Source organism: Cydia fagiglandana, chromosome 12 (genome assembly GCF_963556715.1).
Source record: "Cydia fagiglandana chromosome 12, ilCydFagi1.1, whole genome shotgun sequence".
Lineage (NCBI taxonomy): Eukaryota > Metazoa > Arthropoda > Insecta > Lepidoptera > Tortricidae > Cydia > Cydia fagiglandana.
Window position 1 is genome coordinate 13,315,800 of NC_085943.1, and position 26,942 is coordinate 13,342,741.

Genomic DNA, 26,942 nt, shown 5'->3' on the forward strand with positions numbered 1-26,942 from the left:
TGCCTGCACTATGCCAGCGCGTTATAGTACAGTCGCGATCGTAAATCACGCTCGCATTGTTACTGTGTCGTTGCAATAATAGAACGCGTGATATACGGCAGATCGCGCGATAAAAGCTATTAGTTAGCGCAATTTGTCGCGCTACAGTTTCATTGTTTAATAACTACTTGAAACGTTAACTATTTCATATTTTGAACATTAGAATTTGATTGTGATGTTTTGCGTGTAGTATATTTTCATGTAATTATTTCCACCCCTCATCTCGTCCTATTTTGAGAACCTTATTGCATTTTTTTTTTTTCGTATGGCGTTTTTCTGTTACTCTACTTCAGAGATTTCCAGTTTTTAAGTACTGTACCGCTTCTGTGGTTATGGTGGTAAAATCCTCCACTTGCCCATGGTATTTGGTTAGAGGACAGTCAAATACCATGTGGTGTACGGTCTGCTCGGCTGCTCCACACCGGCATGCTGGTGATTCGCACCAGTTCCATTTGTGCCACAAATAAGCACAGTTGCCAACTCCCGTCCTTATTCGATTTAGCATGCACCAAGCGCGTCGGGGCTTCTCAAAGCCAGCAGGACGTGTCTTGGTATTAGGCTTGAAGACGTCGCCGGGGAGAAATCTTGATTCCCATTCAGATTCCCAGGAGTCCCGTAGGTTACACATTGGTGCTGGATCATGGAATCTCAGCACTGGAGGATGACGAGACTTAAGTCGTGTCTTTTTAAAATCATGAAGGTCTTCATGGACAGGTAGGTTTGGGGATGCCCGGATCTTTTGTATTTCGAGGCCAAGGCATTTTTCTCTCCGCATATGAGGTGGCAGTATGTGGGATAGGACTGGTAGCCAATAGATCGGTGTGGGCTTGAGGCATCCAGAGATGAGACGCATCGTGTGGTGGAGTTGGGCGTCAACCAGGGAAGTGTGAGCACTGTTAAGCCAAACGGCTGAGCTATATTCGGCTGTCGAGAATACCAGCGACAGTGCTGAGGTCCGGAGTGTAGCTGCATTAGCACCCCAGGTAGTTCCTGTTAGCTTTTGGATGATGCTGTTGCGGGTTTTCAGCTTTGCTGACACATTCCCAAGATGCTGTTTGAAGTTCAGGCTTCTGTCAAGAGTGACTCCCAGGTATTTAGGGTGGAAATTATGTTTCAGAGTGGTGTCCCTAAACTTGACTTTCAGCTCTTTTTTGGCCATTTTGTTGTTTAAGTGAAAGCAAGCTACTTCCGTTTTCGAAGGGTTAGGACACAGGCGCCAGTTCGTGAAGAAGTTGTCCATGGTAGAGAGATCCCTTGTTAGCGTTAGTTCGGCAGCCTGCATGTTTGAGTCTAGTGTGACCAAGGCCAGATCGTCCGCGTATCCAAACTTCCGACTAGTTGTTTCGGGCATGTCGTGGACGTATAAATTGAAGAGCAGTGGTGCGAGGACCGACTCTTGGGGAAGGCCATTATTTAGGACCCTTACTTGGCTAGCACACTCACCAAGGTGTACGCGGTACGGCCTGTTACTAAGTGCACTTTCGAGCAGCCTGTAGATTTTTATGCAGGGCACTATTTTCAGCAGCTTTAGTAGCAGTCCCTGGCGCCAGACGGTGTCATATGCTGCAGTGAGGTCGATGAACACTGCAGATGCCTTCATGTTACGATCGAAACCCTTCTCAATGTGCGTTGTAAGTGCCAGAACCTGGTCCGTGCAGTTTCTTTGGGGGCGGAAACCAGCTTGCTCCTGTGGTATGTAGTTATTAATGACACTAGAGATACGGTTGTATATAATGCGTTCCAGGAGTTTGTAAATGACACTAAGAAGTGCTATTGGTCGATAGCTTTCTACTTTATCGTCCGATTTCCCGGGCTTTAAGATAGCTATGATTTTAGCACGTTTTAAAGGAGGAGGAATTGTGCCCGAGTCTATTATGGCTGTGTAGAACTTGGCGATCCAGTCCCGTGTGCGAGGGCCACAGTATTTAATAAACTCTGGAAATATTTCGTCATCACCACAGGCTTTATTTATCGAGGTTTCTTTTATGGCAGACATCACTTCGTCTGCAGAAACTGGTCGCCCAAAGTCCTGATGCGGCAGTGTTTCATTCTTAAGATTTTGGAGCTCCTTACGGACTTTTCGGGTGTGAAGTTTGTCACTGGGTGCCTTTGACAGTTTGTGGATCCTACGGGCGATTTCATTAGGGTCCACTTTGGGCTTTCGTTTCTGGGACGTGTCCCCGGAAGACAGTCTGTTCAGGGTGTGCCAGGCTTTACGACTAGAATGCTTAAAGCTCATAGTTTCAACTGTTTGTGCCCATTTCATTCTGCGAGCATCATCCAGTGACCGTATAAGTTCGTGTGCTACCTCCCTGTCTCCAGTTTCAGAAAATTCGTTCCACAACGTTTCAGTCTCAGCGTTCCAGCAAGGGATGTAGTTTTTTCTGTATCCTCGGGGTATGTGCTTCTTAGCAATGCTTTTGATTAGTTTCCGAAACCTCTCGTAGTTTTTGGGTTCGGGGGGGATCCATCTTAAGCAATTATCTAGTTCGGCTGCATAGGCTGCATAGGATCGAGACATCTCGTCCTATTTTGAGAACCTTATTGCATTAAAAAAACTGTCAAAATATTCTCCATTAAATTGTCAGGCTTTCTTATTTCTACTGGCGTGTAGTGTAGGTATACTTTTGTTTTGTTTGACGGAGCTGGAAAGCGGCAACTACGGTTAGCGCAGCGTGTCGGAAATTGACATTATTCGCACGGATTAAAAAAAAATCTACACATACCTACAACATGCGTATTGCGGCAGACTAGTCCACATTAATCGTGTAGATTAATCTATATTTTTTATTCCAAGAATTGCTTTTCGTCATTAACTAAAAGCTTAGGAGTAACCTCTCAATTGCACATTTACCTGAAGTGCGCATTCAGCACACAAACGGTCATCCACATACTTAGCGACACCAGGATCATGGTGACTATCAGGTATTTGCCCAGCAGTGGGAACGCCAGCGACGTGGGCAGGATCATCTCCGCCAGAAGCAGGAAGAACACCGACAGCGACACCAGAAGGGTTAACTTACTTACTTACTTACTTACTTCGCTGGCTCAGCGACCCGAAGTGGATCTTGGCCTCCGACACTAGATTGCGCCATTCGTTCCTTTCCTGTGCGATCTGACGCCATTCAGCCGCTTGCATGCCACACAGGTCTTTCTGGACCTCGTCGATCCATCTGTAACTCCGACCGGACCAGAAGGGTTAAGGCCGGCTTTTATCATTTGTCGCCATGCCTGTCACATTCTAACAAGTATTTAAGTGCGAAAGTGACGCAAGACATGACAAGTGATAAAACGTGAGCATGATATCGCTGCAGGATCGAGATACTTAATGTTATCTAGAAACAAGCGGAGTCAGCCGTTGGAAAGTAAGACTTGTTAGTGTAATGACTTGATAAATATCACATAAAAACAGTGATAAATTTATCAAACGACTTAGTTCCAGTCAATGTTGTACGCGCTATTCAGATACCGATCGATTGATCGATAGATACTAATCTAACTAAAATGCTCGCCAGCTGCTGACAATTTTTAAAATCCAAGTGTTACCTTCCAACGTACCCCCGCTTTTGCTATAAAGCATTACCTGAAATGCACGTTTAGTATGCACACTGTCACCCAAACGCTGAGCGAGACGAGTATCATGGTGAAAAGCAGATATTTTCCGAGCAGAGGGATCGCCAGGGAGGTCGGCGGGATGATCTCGGCCAGACCGAGGAAAAACACGGTGAGGGACACCAGGATTGAGATGCAGAGCGAGATCTGGGGAGAAATCCTTTTTGTAAATCTTTTTCAGAGCTGTTTCCCACTGACGTCCAGTTTTTTTGCGGGTACGGTTTTTTGCAGGATCCAGTTTTCTGTAGTTCCTATGCATGCAGGATCCCGCAAACAGAATCCTCGTGGGAAAGTTACTATATTAGCACCTATACTACTAACACGGGATCCTGCAAAACACCGTACCCACAAAAAACTGGACGTCAGTGGGAAACAGCTCTCAAGGTAGTAAGTGAACTGCGAGCTAGGTAAGGATAAACGAGAGTTCAGGGCGTTTGTGTGTAAAATTTACTCAGCAGTAATGTACTGCAAACATTAAGAGACATACAGATAGATGAAAATAGAAATTATAATTATAATTTAGAAAATATAATTTACTGGTTAAGGAGCAAAAAGGATTTCGGAAGCAAAATACAGTTAACATGGCTATCTTTGATTTAATAAAGCCTGCAATCGAATCAATGGACAAGCGAAAACGTATTTGTGTAATTTATATGGATATGACGAAGGCGTTCGACCACGTTGACCATGAAATACTAGCAAAAAAATTGGTCTCTTACGGTATACGTGGCAATGTTCTTGATCTGCTTAAATCATACCTTAGCGACAGAGAACAGGTAACTGAACTAGTGCAAATATGTCCAAAAACTAAAAAGGAAAGATCGTTTGTGTCCAATAGACGCAAAATAGTCTACGGAGTACCTCAAGGGAGTGTTCTAGGTCCCCTTTTGTTTCTAATTTACATCAATGATCTCCCTAAACATGTAAAATATCCAATGGTCTTATTCGCTGATGATAGCACTGTAATTATTGAATGTGATAATGATAATAACTATGAATCTGAAATTAACATGACATTATGTAATATTATTGAATGGCTTACCTATAATAATTTATTAATCAATATCAACAAAACAAAAATTATGCACTTTTACCAACGGAAAATTCCTCTTCCAATCAAATGTGAATACCTAGAAACTGAAATAGAGACTGTAAACGTAACCAAATTCTTAGGTATTAAAATAGACAGTCAATTAACCTGGACGCCGCATACCGAAGAAGTCTGTAGAAAACTAAATATATACTCATATGCGCTATCTAGACTTGCAAAGATAGTCAGTAGGGATGCGGTTATGGCTGCGTATCATGGTTATGTTGTGTCTACATTGAGGTATGGAATTATCTTTTGGGGTAACTCTACTAATAGGGAATTAGTCTTTAAAGCCCAAAAAAGATGCATAAGATCAATATGTGGCTTAAAAACACTTGATAGCTGCGCCCCATATTTCAAGAGTTTAAAATTGCTTACTCTACCTTCGCTCTTTATCTATGAAATTGCTGTCTTTGTTAAAACAAATCCCACTCTTTTTAAAAAAAACAACGCATTCACGAAATAAAAGAATAGTACAAATGGATTTTCATACCGAATCAGCTAATACTGCCCTTAAATTAAAGAGTGTGATTTGTTTGGGAAGCAAAATTTATAAATAACTTTCTGATACAATTAGAAATAAGGATACCAGTGAATTCAAACGTGCATTGATGACATTCTTAACAGATAAATGCTACTATTGTCTCTCGGATTATTTGAATATTTAATTTTTATTTTTTCTCATTTTGACTTTTGTATTCTTATTTACTATACATATAAATTTAAACTTTGACATCCTCTGTAATTCCTTGATATTGATTTCTATTCATAGTTACTGCACATTAATGTAATTTAGATTTAAGGCAACCTATATCTTGGAGTGATTTTAATCTTGAACATACAACAATATGCTTAGGATTGTAATTATTTCTACATATGTACATATGTTTTTTGCATGCCTGTTGGTCAAATATAGCGACACCACCTGTTGTAATATTACCATCACTGTATGTACTACCTATATTTGCAAATAAAACATTTTGAATTTGAATTTGATGTAGTGCATAATAATTGTTTTCTATCTTATTTTCTCGGAAACGTATTTGTATTACATTGCGGACCGAATTGTTTTGTATGGTTATAATTTTCATTGTATTTCGCGGAAATTATCAAAATATACTTCTTAGGTCCTATATTAACCACTGTTTTAATATTCGCCCGTATTAAATTTACACACTGCATATTCTCATTCAGTAACCATTGTGAGCCCCACATAACTCTGCTGTAGTATAGTTTGGATAGAGCATATGCATAGTTCAATATATTCAGTTCACTTTATTACTCCTTTTATAGGTAACATCAACTCGCTAGCCCTTAAACGATCAAAATATTAATTAGTTGGTTGTGTTTCCGTTGCCTTTCCATGAGAGAAAGTTTTGTCATAAAATAGAAATAGAAGAAAGTGGGATCATAAAAAGATTTGTTTTAGTAGGTACTTATTTGTGAAAATAAAACTGTTTGTTACTGAATCTACAGTATTGATATTATTAATAATTATAAACAACCACATGAGAGAAAAAAAAATGGATGATCAAAATAAATCATTCTCGTAAATGACATGTTACAAAAATAAACAATGTATGTAATTCATGTTTAATCGGTAACCTTTCCAGCAGGCCTATTATGGATGGCTTTATCCACGTGACAAAATATCCGTCACTTTTTAACAAAGCAAGAATAAAAGTGACGGATACAGTTTTATCACGCAGTCACGTAGACAAGAACGACCATCATATCTATACTGTAGTCAATTCAGCAAGCCTATTATGGATCGCTTTATCCACATTTATCCACGTGATAAAACAACTGTCAATTTTTAACTCTGCGGGATAGAAAGAGACGGACACCGTTTTATCACGCTGTCACGTAGACAAATACGACCATCATATCCGTACAGAAATGGACAATAAGACAAATTAAGCCAACTTTATAAGATGCAATTACTTACCTATAATTAAGATAAGATAAGATAAAAAGATAAAAAATAGTTTATTCAAGTAGGCATATTACAATGCGCTTATGAACGTCAAATAAATTTACCGGCTCCAACCGTACACCTCTGCCCCGAGAAGATTTAAATCCCCCCTCAATTGGAGGAGGGTATCCCAATATGGGACCGGCAACAAACTCGGCGGGACACATCTTTTCAAAACATTATTACATCTTATAATTAACATGCATTACGAGTAATTAATACAATTTAAATTACTATAGAATTCATGCAATTATACTCAGTGAGTACATAACTTTATAGAATTTGATATAAAAAATAAAAATATATGCACATGAAATCACAAATACGTAGCTCTTTCAGAAAACAAATCAAATCTTACAAAAGGAAAAGAAAATAAAATCAATAAAAGAAATGAGAATACATATTATATGAATCTAACTGATTGTTATGAGATGCTTTCATACAATTTGATGTGCTTTCTTACCTGAGCTGAGTCACCTTTAACTCTACACATAATACAATGTTTTTAATTGCTACTTGTCGTTATTACAGTTTCTGGTTTGGACCATGCATGTTTGTCTGTCAAGTAGTCCTCGACTCTGTAATAAGCCTTCAACATCAATGACTTTTTTAAGTAATTCTTAAGAGCTGGAAAGGGTAATCTTAAAGCATCCTCAGGTAACTTGTTATAAAAATGAATGCATTGCCCAACGAATGACTTCTGTACTTTACGAACACGAAACTTTCTGATAGCAAGCTTATTTTTATTTCTAGTATTATAGTTATGGACATCAGAATTCTTAGTGAAGGAGTCTAGATTCTTAACAACATAAATAATACTATCATATATGTATTGGGAAGCTACAGTTAAAATATTATTTATTAGGTATGTACCAAGTTGCAAGAGATAACAAAACGAACCGGAAATTTGTGAACTGTGCAAAAAAACACAAGCGCAACAATAGTACATTAGATACAAGTGCGAAAAGTAGGAAATTCGCATTGAGTGGCGATAAATTGAAATAGGACCGAAGGGAGTGTTTTAAAATCGACACGAGTTGCGAATTATCTTTTCGCACGTGTATAGTACAACGTTTTACCGTACATATGGCCCTTTAACCATGCACAACTTAATAAATTAATAATATAACTATTTTTTTTGCAATAAAAACACCTATATTTATTGTCAGTTTAATAAATTCAAGAAGGATTTTAAACTGTCAAACAGCTCGTATAATTTGATCATTTTGACGTCTTTAGACGATAATTAATAACGTTTTTTAGGTAAATTTTTATTAAAGTGTGATCAACTTTATCTAATCAATAATCAGGCAATTCAAAGATGTACATTTACTAATCAGTCACTTACCTTCTCGCCAGAGTCCGAAGGTAGATAGAATACGAGCACAGTGAGGAAGGTGAGGCCGACGCAGGGAATGATCAGGTTGACCGTATAGAACAAAGTCTTCCGTCTCATGGTCAGTTTGAATGTAATGTCTGGAACAACATTTTGGTTAGAATTCTCTTTATTTATTTTTCGTCTTAAGTTAGGTTTGTTATAATATGAATATAAAAGTAAAATATAAAAACACTTACAAAACAATAAAAATAAATATAAACACATTATAAAAAACCTAACCTACGGTGCCGCCGGCAGCGGGGCAGGGCCCAAGCTGCCGGTGGTCAGGGCCGCAGAGTGAGGAACCGACGTACTATACGCGCCGTGTCCAAAATTACCGCCTTCTGCATCTGACCCTTGATCCAACCACCCAGCGAGAGTCTCTCTAGGTGTTGGTCGAGACTCTTCGCTATGAGACCGTTCGCTGACACGACTATAGGAACAAGAATTCTTATTATTAAGATTTCGTAGATACCCGAAGGGTGATAATGGCACGAGTAAAAACCGGTGCTAAGGATAGTTCACTCTGTGGAGAAGTAAAACTCTTATGAATCCATGCCTACTTCCACCAAGTCCTCTTGTAGAATAAAGGTAGAACTCGATCAGACCAAACCTCAAGTTTTACCGACTGGTCCCTATTATTTTAAGGAGAAATTGAAAATTCGCCGCTTCGGGCAAGACTCGAACTTGCGATCTTTTAAAATACTCGGCTCGATTCGGGAAATAAATTAGAGACTCACTAGATATAAATAGTAAAGATATGTGACGTTCCACTACAAAAGGTACCTTATGGCGGCTGGCGCCGCGGTCCGGGAAACGAATTAGAGATTCACTAGATATGAAATAGTGAAGATATGTGACGTTCCACGGAAAAAGGTACCTTGAGGCAGCCGGCGCTTACGTCGCATAGCGCCGCAATAATATTGGAGCGGCGTTAGTAATAGCGTAAGTGCCAACCGTCATAACGTACCTTTACCGTGGGACGTCACATATCTTTACTATATCGTATCTAGTTAATCTCTTATTCATTTCCCGAATCGCGCCGTTAGTCTAATCACTCTTTAACAGAGTCATCCAAGCCTAAGCCAAGTGCGAATTGTTCCATTGGTTCCACGCCTCACGGCCTGGCCACGACATTGCTACTCGTAGTTTCGGCTATGGCAAAAGCCATATATGTGAACGAAAGGTCCGATCGCTGTGTCTCGCTCCAACCTATGGTTGTCGCGCAATGTCGTGGCCACGCCGTTAGGGAGACGCTTGGTTCATAATAATAATTCTTCCATGTGCCAAACATACCAGAGAATGGCTCATTGGGACAGCACGGGTAGTACTCCTCGTTCCTCGTAGCGGGCACTTCTAGAATGTCCCATTCCACGGAGAGGTAGAACTCGCTCAAGTCGATGCCCACGTGCACCAAGCTGCTGCCGGCCGGCTGGTCCATATGCTTTAGATCCACCTGCCAAATAATTTAAGCCATAAGAAGCTGTGAACAGGCCTTTATCTCAGTTCCCTTCAGTTCCTGTACTTGGTCGTCAACATTACAGTCAGCAGCAGAAGTTGCTAAGCGGGCGAGGTGCTCAAAATTACCTTGACGCGCTCTTATTCTCTTAACAATAAAGTCGCGGCAAGATCACTTTGAACACCTCGCCCGCTTAGCCACTTCTTCAGTGCTCTTCTTCTTCTTTATATTTAAGAGCTGTGCTCTTGTATATTTAAGAGCAATCTCCAACTCGTCCGGTCCTCTGCCAACTCCTTAACCTTCTGGTATGATACGACCTGAACCTTTTCTTTTATTTGATTGAAATAATTTAATTTATTCTCGGTCTTCCTCTTCGTTTCTTTCCCTCTATTTTTCCTTCTATGATGTTGTTTAGGAACATGACTGTCGTGTCGTAGCAGATGTCTTCAGTGCTCACTGTACCTGAAATCCGCTGTAAGTCCACGATCCGAACTTCATGAAGCAAGTCTGCTCGTCAAAGGGGAAGTATTCGACGTTGATCTCACAGGAGGACTTGTAGATGGCCGGCGGCTTCCAGTTCACCTCGCCCGTATACTTGATTGTGGCCTTCGTCATCAGAGTCACCTGAGTATAACAAGACAAATTACTATCAGCAGGGCCATCTTAAACTAAGCTAAGGCCCCTGAGTAAATACATAAGAATTTGAGGCCCTTTAGCAAAGTAAATAAAGCTAATTAAACTATATTTTTTCTACTATGATCTTCTATTTACTATGGGTAAACAAATATACTGTTAGTCTATCCTTCGGGGACCCCTGAGGATGGGTCTGCCGTGTGCCCTTATGGTAAAGATGGTACTGACTGTCAGTCACTTGTGAAGATTATTAGTATAAAACCTAACCAAAGGCCGAAAACAACCTAAAGCATAAGTATCTTATTATGGCTTAAGGCCAATTAATGCTGGTAACCTAGCAAAAAGCATGCTACTTTAAATACGGACGTCGCCGCGGGTTCAAGCCTCGGCTCGTACCTATAAGTACGATATATCATTTGATATTTGCCAGTCTCTATTCGGTATATGAATCGTAAGGAGACCAAGTTAATCACAAATAACGCCTATATTCCCCTCTGGATTGGAAGTTGAGATGGTACTCGCTTTTTTAATGGCTCCTCTACACGATGGGCCAACGCCGGACACTCCAAGCGACGCAATTTTGCTTTAGAGAAAGCAAATGATACTGCTATCTCATTCTACCGCATAGCTGCGTCCGTGGGAGTGGCTGGCGTTGGCCCATCGTGTAGAGGAGCCATAATAGTGCTTGTCATAATTCTTAGGATTGGTTGCCAAATCCATCAGGCTCCCATGAACCCTGGCAAAATGCCGGTACATTGTGAGGAAGCGGATGATGATTCTTTCTTCGTAATTGCCTTCCCAGTTGTTGTACAGCACGATGTCAGGCAGCCAGATGTGCTCCGAGGGTACGTACAGCATCTAATTCTTGGGATTAGTTGCCAAGCCAAGGCTCCTATGAGCCATGGCAAAAAGACGGAGCAACGCGAGGAAGCTGATGGTGATGCTTACTTCGTAGTTGCCGTCCCAGTTGTTGTACAGCACGATGTCAGGCAGCCAGATGTGCTCCGAGGGTACGTACAGCATCTCCACTCCGCCATATTCATCAGGATTCCACTGCAGCTTGTAGTCGAACCATTTCTGAAACACAACACTGTTCATGAAGATATCTTACATGACATACCATAACGGCTCGGCCACGACATTGCGCGATTGGCGACGGTGGCGGCGGCAACCATAGGTTGGAGCGAGACACAGCGATCGGACCTTTCGTTCCCAGTTATGGTTGTCGCCGCTGCCGTCGCGAGTCGCGCAATGTCGTGGCCGAGCCGTAAACAGTGTCACTAATGCTTTTCTCATGTAAACATGATTTTAGGATGTTTCACTTTCAGTTTAGATGGTTTTCAAACGAAACTTATGATTGCATAATAGCCATAGAATTGATTGAATTGATTGTACTAAATTCGATGATACCATCAGGTATAGCGGCCACGGCCCAAAATGCTCACAAATATTTGCACGCCTCTATAGTCAAGGTGCTTGAGTACGTGATTAGACATTTTTGAGCACCTCAGCCGCTCCGATAACTCTGAGATGGCGACTATAAGTACTTATACACCATTACTATATTATCACGATTTTTTAGTAAGCCGATGTGGAAAAATATTCGAAAAATTTAGAATATCCGACAGTGTTGGTCACATTGATAAACTATCTGTTACGAGTAACAGTTACTAACCTGCTCGACCCACAGATTTGTAGTCATGACCTGGTTCTTCAAGTTGACCTCCATGAGCTGTGACAGTTTCAGTCCGAGCCGTACGGTCAGAATGTCCGACACGTTGGTCACAGGTCGGATCAGCCGGTTGTAGTTGCTTAGCAGGTCATCATACAATCGCTTCACGTTGGGGTTGGCTTCAAGTAGCCTTAGGCCTGGAATAAGTCGAAGTCAAAATGATAATTTTGAAAGAAAGAATTTATATTTATTATCGTGTATACTATAATTTCGAATAAGTGAGTACCAAATTCTTTTTTTTTTCTTAGCATTATTTTATACTCCTACATAATCAATTTTAAAGTTTAGAGTATTTTAATGTAAAATAAAAAGTGGCCATTGTCCGTGACCTTGTGTGTAACAGAGATAATGTATACCATATATATATTTAGGGACGTTTTCTATCCTACAATTAGGTATAATTTATCTCATCATATTGAAATTGTAAGTGCCATTTCTATAAATGTTACTTTATCCATGCGTTTGTATTTAAACACGACTTATACGATATTTAAATTGATAAATTTTGCAAAACTACCATTTTTTTTTGTTTATCTTAGTCTGAATTCATGTATTACCTATACATATATTGTAAGTAGGTACTTAAATTAATTTCTATAGTTGTTTTTAAACCTGATATTTTATAGAATTTTCGGTCTGTAGATCAAATAATATTTATTTTGTATACTTGTAACATATATTTTGTAATAAAGTAAATATTAGCAAATCGTTTCTTTTCTTTTTCTTCTCACTCTCTTATGAACTACCTAATAAGAATCCAAAATCTTGGTTATTTACTTAACTGTAACTTATAAAAATACCAAATGACTTACCCATACAAGTCCTAGCGATTGCTATAAGGAACCACACCACCTGTAACTTCATATTGCTTGATGATTATTACAGGTTTCTTTTCTTCAGTGACTCATGTTTATGAAATCCTCTCAGATGCAATTTTCCCGAGGACTGAGTGCGTGATCAATAGGGAAGGAGAGCGCCACTGTCGCTCCTCCAGAATAGGATAAAGTTAAACAAAAAATAACCTTATTGCAATAATATAAAGACATAAATTCAAATGATAAAATTGTAGCGAAAAGCTGGAAACCACTGAATTTTTATTTTAGCGCCACCTAGTTAATGTATATCGAACTAAGATGGTGCTGCGAGTCGGTGTCGTGCTCTCGTAGCGAGTAACGATGGTAAATGTTTGACTCGGATGAAAGATAGATAGCGCTGCAGTTTATGTTTGTAATTTTACATTAAGTAAGTACCTAAAATATAAGTTGACCTAAGTAGGCTTAGAGGATATAACCAACGGAGATGCCATGTCTATAATTTTCGGTACAAAATAGTGTGACGTTTTTTGCGGGGGAGGGGCACATCAAATGTATAGGAACGTCATGTCAGATAAATGTCAGTCCATACATGTGGTTGACATGTGGTTGACCATTGGCCGCCTATTTTCGACAGAGGGGAACGCCTGTTAATGACCACTCCGTTTGGTTATATTCTCTAAGTAAGTAAGTTATGCACGTTTAATTGTACGTATACCAAGAATTCATTTCAATAAAACAATATGCAATAGTTCTTATAAAGCATTATATTTTGTGCTCCATACAAAATATTTTTTTAATAGAAGTACTTATGTAACTTTTAGTTGGTACATAACTGCGTCCTTATCTTATTTTAACAATTTTAACTTATACTTACATAAAATTTATGCTTACAATAACACAAGTGTAACGACATTATATATAAACGGCAACAAACTAAACAGATTTTTATTTTTAAATATATTATCTATTTGGGCCTTTGTTCGCATCTGTAATCCAAATACATTTTTACTTTTCGACTGACATTTTGTGTTAATTTCATTCGATAGCGTGACGTGTATAATAGTACATCATACGCGTTTGTATTGGCTGGTACAATTTTATTTCTTAATTTTAAAAATCACCTGCAATAATATGTTACTCTTCGAAGGCCGCAAAAATATGTGACACGCTCTTATGAGTCTACAAATAAGATAGTGTCGGATTTTTTTGCGGCCTTCGTTGTGTAACATATTATTGCAGGTGACTGTACGTACAATTTTATTTCTTAATTTTAACTTAACGTTGCTGCCTTGGCTACCTCTTGATTAGCTTCGTTTGTAAAACTAAATTTCTCTTGTGCAGAGTGTGGCCCGTTTCTCTCCTATATCGGAAGATCTCGCTGGATTCCTCTCCTTCTGTCAATAAATAAATATCACTATAATATTATTTCCGATCAAGGGCCGATTTTTGTATTTCGACCACTCGATTTCGTGTATTTCGTTAAATAATTTCTCCACTACTATAGGTAGGTAGTATATTCTACTAATAGAATTGAAATCGAGTGGCCAATACCACTAGATTGCAAATTTTGGTCTCTCGTATTTCAAAAATTAGTAATTTCGACGTTTTCCACTGATTTTCGAGTGCCGAAATCGAGTGATCGAAATTCAAAAATCGACCCCCTGTAAGTTTTGATTTTTATACATATAATTATCCTAGCATTGTATTTTAGCAGCATTATAATTAGGAGTTTTATGAAAATGCTAGTGATGGTCAAACAATAAAAAAACGGAAATGGATATACTAAACAAACCTGCTTGTTACATACAAAAAACTCTTAAAATCAGTATTATTTACCAACGAAATAATAACAAAATATAATGGTTACTTACGTAATCTTGAAATTATATAGGTAGAGTACAATATTTTAAAAATAAATGTGTAATTATCCGAACTTTCACTTGGGTAATAAAGGTTTTAGCAAACTTTTGAATAATGCAGAATTGCAGATGTGTCTATCAGACTTATTAACCTAATTTATACCTAACTTTATTACTAAAAACAGAATTGTAAAATGAGTAAACCTCTGTCAGGAAACTTGGGCAAGGGCCACAGACTGAACGGGTAGAAGTACGCGTTTGGCATCCTCCGCACCACGATTGTCTTCTCTTGCACTTTTGAGTCTGAAATAATACATTTCAAGACATTTAACAATGTACAATCCTCCTCCTCTTCCTCCTCATCTTTCTCTCTTCTTCCTGTATTATTTTTATTGTTTTCTGTAATGAGGTGTGCAATAAAGAGTATTTGTATTGTATTGTATAATGTATTCTTGTCAATTATTTCTACTTAAATATCTCTTCTTCTATCTAGAGTTATCCCGGCCAGTGCCAGGGTTCGCTTTCCTACTTTCTTTCCTCTACTTTGCGCGATCTTGGGCGTCATCTCGTGTGAGTCCGTTTACGCTCATATCTACATAAATATCTATCCGCATAAAATCAATCCATAATATGTAAATAATATACAAGCTTTTGTTTTTTTTTTGCACAAGTCAGATGTGAATTTTTTGTTATAAAACGTAGGTACGACCTTTTCTTATAGAACGTTGAAGACAGACCAGGGTTAAGGGTAGATGTATAATTCGGTTTTCCTTCTGTATATGCATGACATACAGTATTGAATATAGTTTGTAAAATTAATAAAAAAAAAAACGATTATTAGTAATTTACAAGGTATAGGTCTGTTTCAGCACAAATGATTGAATATCAAAATCAACATGACTGTATCAACATTCGACTCATCACCCCAGAAGAACCTCAATTCGTAAACTATATCTTCGTGCCGCCCAATATACATTAGGATGTACACTTAGTTTCGATGGAATGTCAACCTTAATTAAAAACGAAGTAGGTAGCATTTCATTTGTCTCGAAAATTACAAAATTATTAAAATTTTTCGTACAAATGAAATTCGACCTAATTGAAAATACAATAAGATTCTAACTTCCTTGGCTATAATTTTGTATGGTGGGCGGCACGAGGATATACTGAAATAATGATCCTCAGTCTTCCACATTCTACAAGGAAACTAGGAAGTATCATCAAATCGTCCTGTTTCTATAAAGAATCAGGAAGAACTAACCAATGTCAACCGGTTGTTTTGCACCGGTAATACTGAGACCGGAGAAAATTCCAGTCATCATAATTGACTAACCCTGGATTGAAATTTATTCCACGATACGTTTATCATCCATCTTTATTTACGAACTTTATGAATCAAAATTGAGGTGGTTTTTAATTCGTCGGGATTTCCTTTTCTACCTATTATAAAAAGGATAAAAATTATTATTTGGTCTTGGAAAAATCGAGGAAACTCTTAATAATATATACATTATTTTCAGGAATATTTTGTTGGTTTGAGGGTTTATTTGACATTCCACCCGAGGCGAGATTATGTTAGTAAAACAATATTTAGAAGTTATCCTAATTATATGTGTCCAACGAATGAAAAAGGAACAAGGGGAATGTTTTTTTATGATTATATAGTATTCATTTATACATACTTAAGGTCTAATATCTAATAATAGTTTAAATAGTTTGGTACTGCTATTATTGTAGAATAGTGTCCCTTAGTAATTATTCTCTTGCACCAGCCCTTCGCTGTTACTGTTACATCAACGATTCAGAGCACCGCTCCAAAAATAGGGTAAATCAGTTGACAACATCCTGTCAAGTGCAATATTTGGGTCAGTCGAGACCAAAGACGCCGCCGACCGTTGACTCTTGCGTACACACACCTCACTTGGCGTTCCAACACAACTGTCTCTATCATAAAGCCGCTGTTAGTAAAGGATGGCAATCGTCGAAAGGTGTTTAGAGTTTTGAATAGGCGAGATGATTTTCACAGCGTGGTTACTACTTGTCGAGATGCGGATGATTAAGTGTTCTGTTTGGTTTTGTCTTTGTCGTTTGTTGGATGAGAGTGAAGGATGGTTATATGAGAAGGTGAATGAATGTATGTGAGTAGTCGGGCAGGTCGCTTGGAGACCCGTGGCAATGATCTCAATAGTCGCGGGATAGCGGTCAACCGCGCGCCGATGTCCTACCTCGCGTGTGGGCTTATTCAGATCTGTATCACACGATTAAATTTAGGCTAATTTTGTCTTAAAAAAGATTATTTTCTAACCATGCTCGAACTTTGAACGTTAATGTTTCTCATTTTTAACAAAATTTTTGAAATCACAACTTTCATAACACAGCCAGATTTGCTGAAGTTAAGGAGTTGAAGAAACCAAAATATACGCAAGAGTGTGAGATTTTCGGATCAAATAACTTGTCAAAAACAATAAAACTAAAGTATATTTACTTATGATAGTAATTATTGTATTCCTATTGTATTGTATTGAACACATCACATGTTTCTTAAAGCTACTAATTCGCAAACCACGTGTCGCCGTCTTAGTGACGTTCGCATGCCTATCCCAATTGGTAAACGTTCGCTTCCTTGTGATGCATTCTCCGGTACAAAAGGACGTTTCTGCGACGTTTCTGCTACGTTCCTGTTGGCACGTAGGTACCGCGTTTCTGATCCCGGTAAAGCGTGGGTACGTGGGTATGGCGTAGGTGGAAACGCTGATTTTATGGCATCCTCAGTAGGAGGAAATTGCAAAATATTTATGGTTTGAGGACTGTGAATGTTAAGGCCTAGAAACCTAAATGAGTAATCAAGTTGTAGCTGGTAATGGCCTCCTTGCCTTTGATAGTGAACTGTTTTTGCTTGTAATAAATGTCAAATGGCGAAATAAAAAACATATCTGAACATTCAAATTGTTTGGCGTGGACGTATAAATTATGGCCAGAAGTTAATTAAGAATTGGAAAAGTTAATGGGTTCCGTCTATTTGGCATAACTTCCGTGACCCGAAACGCATCTGGCATAACCTATTTGGCAGAAATGTATTTCGACGAATGTTAAATTTGCAGAAAGCTTCAGTTTGTATAATATGAAATAGGCCGAATTTTTACAAGTCCGAATCTTAAATAGACTACTATTATTTTGGCCGACTTTTGATACGAATAATTTTATTTTGAGTTTGTTTAAATGTCCGAAATGTGATTTGCATAATCTGTTTAGCATAATAGGATTTAGGCGAATATTTACATCGCAGAAAACGTATTTCGATCCTTTCTATTAGGTATAACTTGTAAGATCTAAAGCGCATCTGTCATAAGCTACATTTGGCAGAATGGCACATAGCATTAGCGCCTGCGATTTGCTACGCAAGGGCGAAGGGGCTGCTATGCCCGTAGCCCCGGAGCAGATGCGGAGCCCAACAAAAAAACTGTTGCTAAAAAAGTGGGTTAGGTTAGGTTAGAACTGCGACCCCACGGAAACAATCTATTGCCAGAAAAGTGGGTTAGTTTAAGTTAGATCTGCGACCCCACGAAAACAAACTGTTGCCAGAAAAGTGGGTTAGGTTAGGTTAGAACTGCGACCCCACGAAAACAAACTGTTGCCAGAAAAGTGGGTTAGGTTAGGTTAGAACTACGATCCCACGAAAACAAACTGTTGCCAGAAAAGTGGGTTAGGTTAGGCTAGAACTGCGACCCCATGAAAACAAACTGTTGCTTGAAAAGTGGGTTAGGTTAGGTTAGAACTGCAACCCCACTAAAATAAACTGTTGCCAAAAAATTGGGTTAGGTTAGGTTAGAACTGCGACCCCACGAAAACAAACTGTTGCCAGAAAAGTGGGTTAGGTTAGGTTAGAACTGCGACCCCCAAAAAAACGAACTGTTGCCAGAAAAGTGGGTTAGGTTAAGTTAGAACTGCGACCCCATGAAAACAAACTGTTATTATTCGGCGAAATGAAATTATGAGAAATAATAGTTGCGAGTTGCGAAACATTCGGCGAATTAATTTCCGCCAAAAAATATCGGGCCTACAACATATATGATTCTTGCAAGTATGCAAAACATTTCTATGCCATAAGATTTTATGCTTGTAGTACTTTATGCTTAATGGCGAATTATGCAAAAATAAATTATTACAAATAAAATTATGCGAAATGAAACAGATACCAAGTCTCGATTCGGACATTAAAATTATGCCAAAAGACACTTCGATCAATAAAAATTATGCGTAGAGCACGTATGCGCAACAATCCAGTACCAAGTGAGTTTATGCTAACAGTATATTATGCCTAAAGTTATTATGCACAATAGAATTATTACAAAAAAAATTATGCCAAAGATAGGGGAACCAAAGTTAATAGCACTTGCTACTCACTACACGGCTATAGTACTTATCTTTTTAAACAGATATTAAATAAATTGCTTTGTTATTGTCAATGAGTAAATAAGTAGTATAAAAATCCACCTTTTACAATCATTATAAATTTATAACTCTTCCGTAGTAGAACTGCAAAACGGTTTGCATATAGCATGCACCATCCAAACGGGAAGGTCACTTAAGCCACCGTTACACAATCCTAACACGTTGGGTGCTCATCATTTAGCGTTCTTCCGACAACGCGACGACAGTCACGTTGGATCGCATGCTTTTGTGGGCGGTGGTATTCACGTACAGTAGACGTTAAAGATATGTTTACACTTTTGCACCTTATGCCTTTGTAATAAGGCGAAAAATGTAAACTTAATATATCTTTGACGTCGATTGTACACAGTGTACCACCGTTTATTGTGCGTACTTTGCTCTAATATTCGAAACTTTTTACAAAAATCATTTTGTTGTAGGAGTATTGCTTTAAAGTTGATTGGAGAGATCAAGACACTGGTGAAATAAAATTCGGATTTTTGCACGATTTTACCACAAATGAAAAAGAAATTCAAAGTTGCGGCCATTTTTTAAAATCTTTGACTACGAATTTATATTAAGGTACCTTCCGGATCATGAGATGTCAATTTTCATCATGATTAGAGAAAATTTTCCATCGGACGAAACGATTTTGAATTACCAGTAAAAAACTGATAAGAAGCAAATTTTTTTCCACAGCAGCTGGAATGGAGCAAACTCGGATTACACTAATTTATAACCAAATTAATAAAAGTATTAAGACTGTTTCCAGCTTGCTGGGAATTAATTCTTGGCAAAAATCTAATTTTACTGGCCTAGTACTTATGTTTGTATGTTATTTTGTTAGTGTGGGTCAAATTTAATCTTGTCAGCTAAATTTGACTCACTTTCCGATTTCCGATTGAAAGAATATTTGCATAAGTACATAATTATGTAAATTAGATGAGAATGCAATTATGATGATATGGAGCTAATCTGATGATGGGGTCAGGAGGTGGCCAAGGGCATTTTGTGATAAAACAATGCATACGGATTGGGTTTGGGGGAAAGAAAAGTAGGTACAGTCAGCGATAAAAGCTTGTACCAAAAATGAATTATTTGCCAAAAACTTATTATAGTTGGATTATTGAAGTAGGTAGGTACCAATATCAGAGCGAAATCTTGACTTTTTATTGTGGTCCCCGATATTGATGGTAAAAGCTAATCTTTACCTAACTTACAAGTATGAATTTAAAAGTAACATGAAATAGCAAGCTGACACTGTACGAGTAAGTACATTATTTCCCAATAAATATCATATACCTACTTAATATTATCATATCATAAGTATACCTTGGATATAAGTTGGCATAAGAGTTGCTAAATTTAGCAAATAAATATGTTTACCTTTGACATGCGTGTGTAGGGGCGGCGCGGGCGCGGCGCGTGCGCACAGCAGCGCGCAGACACACGCGCTAACGCACACAAACCACGCGCGTAACATCACTCGCTGTTGGTTATCGACTGAAGACGTAGCATGCGATGCTATAGCCCGGAAGCATCCTGCACGTCCAGCATGTCTCGATAAAAGTCGTGGGACTTTATATATCAGTAGGTATAACCCGGGGTTTTGGATGCGGCAATGTTAAACACTACCGTACGGTAGCCACAAATTCGTAAGTACATACTTAATTTACTACCTGTTTTCAATTCATATTTCGGTAACTATAGGTAAGTACTTTACAATAAATTAAATTATAAATACACGAAATCATTTCCGCATCCAAAACCCCTGGCTATATCTATATACAAAGTACAGTGAAACCTGGATAAGTGGGATCTCAAGGGACGAGCAAATTTGTCTCACTTAAAGAGGTTTTCCACTTACCCAGGCTCCCAATTAGCCAGGTACAAGTAAATTTTTGTTTCATTTACAGAGGGTTCCATAAATAGAGGTGAGAATAGAGTATACTTCAGTTATAGGTTATAGAGGTGGTTAATAAGGTATTTAGTAATTATCTTTAAAAATAAATAAGGTAAAATAATCCTTGTCCCTAAATATTTTTTAAGTCTGTATGTTACTCTTTGAAGGCCGTATAAATAGGCGACACGTTCCTATGGCTCTACAAATAAAATCGTGTAAGATATTTTTGCGTCCTTCGCTGTGTATATCATGCATGACTTGAATTACGCCAAGACATGCTAGATGCGCTCATGGTACGTTTAATAGCCTTTTAGGTGTTCGCCATTGTCTTAGAAAAAATATTGTGAGCAACGGTGCATAATTACTTTAGTCTCAAAATTCTCAGGCATGTTTTTACAAAACTCAACTTCGTTCCGTTTTGTACCTTCTGCCCCTGCATTTTTAACAACCCTTGTTACCTCTATGCATAGACTAGGAATCCTCTAGACCAAGTTTAGAGCAATTATTTCATGCAACCGATGATGCCAAAAATGCGGGGGTGCGCGGGACGAGGTGAGCGAATTCCCGTGCCGTGATTGGTCCGTTCAAAGACACGGACGTCACACAAAGACACTTTCGACTCGAACATGGAGTAAAATTACCGTATGCGTGGCAGAGGGGGTAGCGCTACTATGCTCAGTCTGGAGGATGTTTTGTCTGTGCCTCTATGTATGTATCTGTTGCACAAAATTGCGATGTTTGGCAAATGGTTAACTACCCCTCTTTTTTAAACTGAACTAATTAAAGAGGGGCGGGTAGTCTGTTACGTATCTCGGGGCCGAGATACTGTCGCGCCAATTGCAATCATTGCTACAGTCAAGGAATTTAAATTCCGACCCATTTCGTACTTTGTCACAGTGACAATCAATATGAAAGCCGCTAGAGACCTCATACGGTTGTCACTGTGACAAAGTACGAAATGGGTCGGAATTTAAATTCCTTGACTGTACATGCGTTGCTCTATTATTATCAAAGCTCTGCCTGAGTTTTTTTTTAACCGTCCATAGATATAGTGCGACATAAAATAGTAGAAATTAAATAAAATGGAACTAAAAAAATCCATACAAAATTGTTGCCATCTTTAAACATTTTACGTCAAAAATGTGACAGTTACGTAGGAAGTGGCGCCCAAAATAATTTTCTACTATTTCTTGTCGGACTATACCTACCTAAAAGAAAGGACCAAAATGCTTAGGTATTTATTAAGGGGAAGAAAGCAAATGTGTCTTTGATTATTTATTTTCTTCTTCATCACTAAAGAGTTATTTTCTTGTCAGCGGAGTATCTTCCAGCTTTCCCTATCACGCGCCAGCTCTTTGACTTTTGAATACAACACGACCCCTACTTTTTCTTTCACTCGCTTTAAAAAGCCGCGTCTTGATTTTCTTCTATCCCGCTTGCGTTCTATCCACCGCCAGGATGGTTTTAAAGAAGTGGTCTTAGTGGTCGTGTCGAAGTGCCCTATCAGTTTTCCGCATGTATTTGCAATAATGTCCAGGATAGCTCTCCTGCCACTCACTCTTCTTAACACCTCATTATTTTACTTAACAATAATAGCCACCCACCCTACCCTAACAATACCCAAACCCATTTACTGTCGTTCATATTTTTCGGTTGATATGAGTAATCGAGATTTAATAAATAATTTTTCACTTCTTTCTTTTCGTTTTCGTTCTGTTGACAGACATCTTGGTAACATTAGTTCAATAACCGAGGATTGAAGACAATTAAGTCATTGAACTATTTCTTGGGAGTTTTCCATAAGCCATCATTTTTCAACGCATCACTGAAACGATCAACAATAAAACTAAATATTAATCGAACAAATATCCAAGACGTTGCAAGTTGAAAGAGATATCTACTTGGCTATAAAATTAACCATCGATGGTCTTTATGTATGCCATCAAGGTTGTAGATTGTCATCTATGCGAGCCATAAATAACACATGCAATGCGTGTGCTATCAAAGTCATTGCAAACTTTTCTTTAAACTCTAGGTGTAATCGAGGCTCGAGGCGTTACCGCATAATGTGCAAAGCCATGAAGCGCCATATACCGGGTGTGGCCTGTAACACGAGCAAATAATTAAAACGTAGGTTGTACTCCTCAAACGGTGATACTTTTGCTCTACAACTTTTAAAAATTATGAAGTATTTAGACTCCCTATTTTTCATTCAAAATAAATATCATCTTCAATGGACGCCATCGCCACGCCATATCATTGTGATTGACGTTGCTTGTCACGCCTTATACATAACAAAATTCGCAATACATTGCGTCTCAGAATAAACTTTAAAGTGTATTAAAAATCAAACCACAAGTTATTTTTAAAAGTCGCTGAACAAATGTTGGTCAGTATGAGGAGTACAGCCTACAGTTTAATTTTTTGCTCATATTACAGGCCACACCCAGTATAATCATGGTGTCCAGTTCGTAGCACGTTTTATTCTTGGACTTTACAATTTCGTCTGGTGTGCTGCCTTTTTGCCGAATTAGGTATGTTTCGTCAAATTTCATTTAGCAACCAACTTTTCGCCAAAATTTTATCTTGCGAACCAATTCTTGACATAATTTTAATTCGTGATTTTTTTTATTTCGCTGCATTTTTATATTGCAAAATTTTATTCAACAATGTGAAGGTCAAAATATACAATTTGCACCAACCTATGTTTGTGGATGAGGTCAATTATTCTTTTATTGTAAACTTCTAAACTGTCGAGGTTCCCGCCTAAGTCCTTGGGTAGGTCGTCCTTGCTGAAGTATTCGAACAGGGTGTCTGAGTTCGGCGTGTGGAAATGAAGCTGAAATATTTCAACAAAGTCATATAGAAAAACATATTATTAGGGGAGGTAGGAAACCATAGGGTAGTCGGGAGGCTCCCCCTTGTAAATCAGGAATTATTACAAGGGGGTGTCCGAGCCTTCCGACTCCCCAATGATCCCTTACCTCACCTTAATGTATTCAAGTACTTTTTTTATCACTGATTGATAATATAAATGTAGGTACTAACAGCAATATTCGTAAATGGTCTTTAGTTTTTATGCGATGTATACCTTATGTAGGTATTTGCAATTATGTTTACAAACCGACAGTCAATTGTATGTACAATGTTTTTATGATGTAGGAGGCAAACGAGCAGGCAAATTGCCTGATGGTAAGCAATTACCGACGCCCGTGGACACCAGCAGTAACAGTAGGCCTAGCTCATGATTGGCGCGACAACATCTTGCCGCGAGATAGACTACCCGTCTTTTCCTATGTCAATAAAAGGTGACCGGGGGCCAAATTCGACATGTACAACTGTCAGATTTCGCATCCACGTCAAATCAACAGTTGATTTTATCGCATACTGAGTGTTGATTCCATCAACGGTGGATAATATCATTTGGTACAACCAAAACTCAACTCTAAAATAAGGGTGGTTCGGTTTGGTTTGCTTGTCACCCTAACTGTGGATTGTTAATGTCAAATTTTGACACTGTACGTATTCGAGAACTTATGATTTTTCCCACATCAACGGGAGATCAACACGATACGTCAAACGTCGCTTGTCGAATAGGGGTCCGGGTAGTCTATCTCGCCGCAAGATACTGTCGCGCTAATCATGTGCTAACCCGGCTGGAGTTAATATTCCTGATACTTACTACTTCACTCATTTCCTTGCTCATAAATGGTTTTAATATTGCATATAGTTTGTCCATGAATGACGGCGCATTTACCATGTGCATTTGCTTTATCCGTATCGGCATGGCTTCCTGAAAGCAAATTTAATTGTTACAGAGTGATTTTGTAACGACCATACCCTGAGAATTAAATGATGTAATGTCAAATTTGGCTAATTCCAAAATAGAGGGACTATTCCGTCCACGAGCGTATATTTCTTTGATTTTCAATCGTATTCTTCCCCGACACTCAAACCATTTATATACCAAATTTTATCTAAATCGGTTCAGCGGTTATCGAATCTCCATACAATTTTCCATCTCCCTTTTCACACCCTTAATTTATTTTTAATATGGGAATTTCAAAAAAGGATCTTTTTCATATTTTATGCTAACGTATAATATCTTACCTCCTGATACTTGATTAGTTTCTTCTGTAAAGATAAATGTATTTTCCAGAAAATCTTCAAGCTTATATCCTTGGCATCAAAAAGCGTCAAATCTACTTCCTGTAAACAGCTTTCCTCAAGCAACCACGCATCGAAGGCCAGAATAACGGTACGCAAGAATTCAACATGTTCAAACTTTTGGAAACCTGGGTCATTGATTTGGAAGATCCACAGGCGTCTGTTTCCCGATATGGGAACGAATGCAAGGTTTCTGAAACATAAATAATAACTTTATTAGGTATTTATTATAAAGTTGGCTTTGGAAATTAGAAAGTGTTAGGTAAGTAAAACGCAAGCTGGGCACTAACTAACTTAATTATAGATCTACGAGGTTTCAATGAGGAAAAAAAAAAACTCTACGTGAACCTTTCAATTAATAACTATTATGAGAGATTCATAATATATGTGGAGTTCCAACACTTAGCAATTGCATACTTGTTTAATACATATCATGATATCGGTAGTTATCATGATGGATCCTTAATTAACGCATAGTCAATTAAAACAATATATCGTCTACTTACACGTATTGAAACGCTTGCTTCACGCGTTTTCCTAATGGGTCTCGATCGCCGAAAATCTCTGGAGTGTCGGCGCGCAAGTTACAGAACTCCTCCACAGTTTTCTGTGTTTTTTGCATATCGTAGTAGCAACTGTGCAAGAACCTTCTGAGTAGTTTATCATCTGGAATATTGAATAGATTGATTGCAATCGGGATTGTGTCTTATATAATAGAGTTCACACTATTAAAACGATAGGACATGAACTTGCAGTCTGTCAAACTTCAGTTTTGTTAGATAGTAAGAATTCTTATTATAATTTTATTCCGATACGCAAATTTCTAAATGATGTCATTCAGATATCGTGCATTTCGCTCGCTCGTACTTGTATTTGGCACGAGCGAGACGCACGATTTATAAAATACGTGATTCAGATATCATTCTAATTTACGTTCGAATTGGCCTGCGAGACTTCACACCAGTTGAGACAATTAGTGAAGTAACATAAGTAGTTCCTTAAGAATATCTATGTTATTCCAATAAAACCTGATAACGTTATCACATGTCAGTTCTTGACACGTTTATAAGGGCCTCAGATTATGAGTAAATATAATAATAGATTAATATAAATCTTTGACGACGACGGGCAAGAGAGAGGAGAGAGAGGTATGGAACAAAAAGACATACTGCGCCGTCCCCAAGTGTTGGGACAAGGGCAAGAGAATGATGATACAACTTTGGCTTAGGCGTATTTAGATATCATTTTAATTTAAATTTTTGAGTTCCTCCGTCGCTCCGATGTATCTAATGGCGACCTACACTTGTTTTGAGCAATAAAGTTTACTACTACCCACTACTTTGAAAAGATCATAATCCATGCAATTTGTCTTACCCATATCTTTGGCTACGTGTGGATGCTTCGCGACCCATTCTTTCAGCTCCATAACTTGTTCTTCCAATCGTTTTTGCGGGTCCTCCATAATTCATTAACTGTAACTGTATGCATTAAAATATATATATATATATATATATATACCTACTTAAATGAAATTAAAAAAAAAACAAAAACATCTTGCGAGCTTTACACAAACTGACACATACACATTACACATACCTTTTGTTTACACAAACTATTAATTGTCCAAATGTTTTATTCTCCTACTATATTATAACGAATCGATAGTTTATAATATGAAAGTGAATTTTATAACCGCAATCTTTAAATTAAAAAAAATACAATTTAAAATCAGCACACAATACACTTCATAATTACAATAAACTCTGAGAATCACAAGGACCACTCAACTCAACCACTGTTGCATATCAAATGACACTGTTTTTAGTTGTTTTGATGTGTAGGGTGCGTA

The 26,942-nt window shown here is 38.2% G+C and overlaps 2 protein-coding genes across 3 annotated transcripts in view; both read right to left on the reverse strand.

Annotated features, from left to right (window-relative positions):
- The window catches only part of LOC134669634 (acetylcholine receptor subunit beta-like 2), a 52,877-nt gene extending 32,349 nt beyond the window's left edge, over positions 1-20,528 (reverse strand). Inside the window, exons 1-8 of one of the 2 annotated variants that reach the window (XM_063527300.1) lie at positions 20,410-20,528; positions 14,797-14,895; positions 11,862-12,055; positions 11,135-11,263; positions 10,016-10,177; positions 9,391-9,550; positions 8,065-8,192; positions 3,623-3,798 (exon numbers count right to left, since the gene is read on the reverse strand). In XM_063527300.1, coding sequence (XP_063383370.1) covers positions 3,623-3,798; positions 8,065-8,192; positions 9,391-9,550; positions 10,016-10,177; positions 11,135-11,263; positions 11,862-12,055; positions 14,797-14,895; positions 20,410-20,506 — 1,145 coding nt within the window. In that variant the 5' untranslated portion in view covers positions 20,507-20,528. Of the gene's footprint in view, positions 1-3,622; positions 3,799-8,064; positions 8,193-9,390; positions 9,551-10,015; positions 10,178-11,134; positions 11,264-11,861; positions 12,056-12,730; positions 12,853-14,796; positions 14,896-20,409 lie in introns of those variants that run through there. The other variant, XM_063527299.1, reaches the window with a different exon arrangement.
- A 2,110-nt stretch (positions 20,529-22,638) lies between these two features.
- LOC134669252 (alpha-tocopherol transfer protein-like) lies at positions 22,639-26,816 on the reverse strand. The gene is made up of 7 exons (XM_063526761.1): positions 26,690-26,816; positions 26,468-26,565; positions 25,600-25,759; positions 25,037-25,286; positions 24,609-24,719; positions 23,629-23,765; positions 22,639-22,751 (listed from the first exon to the last, which is right to left on the reverse strand). The coding sequence occupies exons 2-7, from the start codon at positions 26,553-26,555 to the stop codon at positions 22,706-22,708; spliced, it is 792 nt and encodes a 263-aa protein (XP_063382831.1). The 5' UTR covers positions 26,556-26,565; positions 26,690-26,816; the 3' UTR covers positions 22,639-22,705.
- Between the last annotated feature and the right edge of the window lie 126 nt (positions 26,817-26,942).

Bases quoted from the DNA above. Each gene is read 5' to 3' on its own strand.
- LOC134669252 (XM_063526761.1), bottom strand. From the start codon at position 26,555: ATGGAGGACCCGCAAAAACGATTGGAAGAACAAGTTATGGAGCTGAAA. The intron at 24,720-25,036 runs GTAAGATATTAT...ATTTGCTTTCAG, and splicing joins AACTAATCAAGTATCAGGAG to GAAGCCATGCCGATACGGAT. The intron at 23,766-24,608 runs GTAAGTATCAGG...GAAATATTTCAG, and splicing joins GCAAGGAAATGAGTGAAGTA to CTTCATTTCCACACGCCGAA.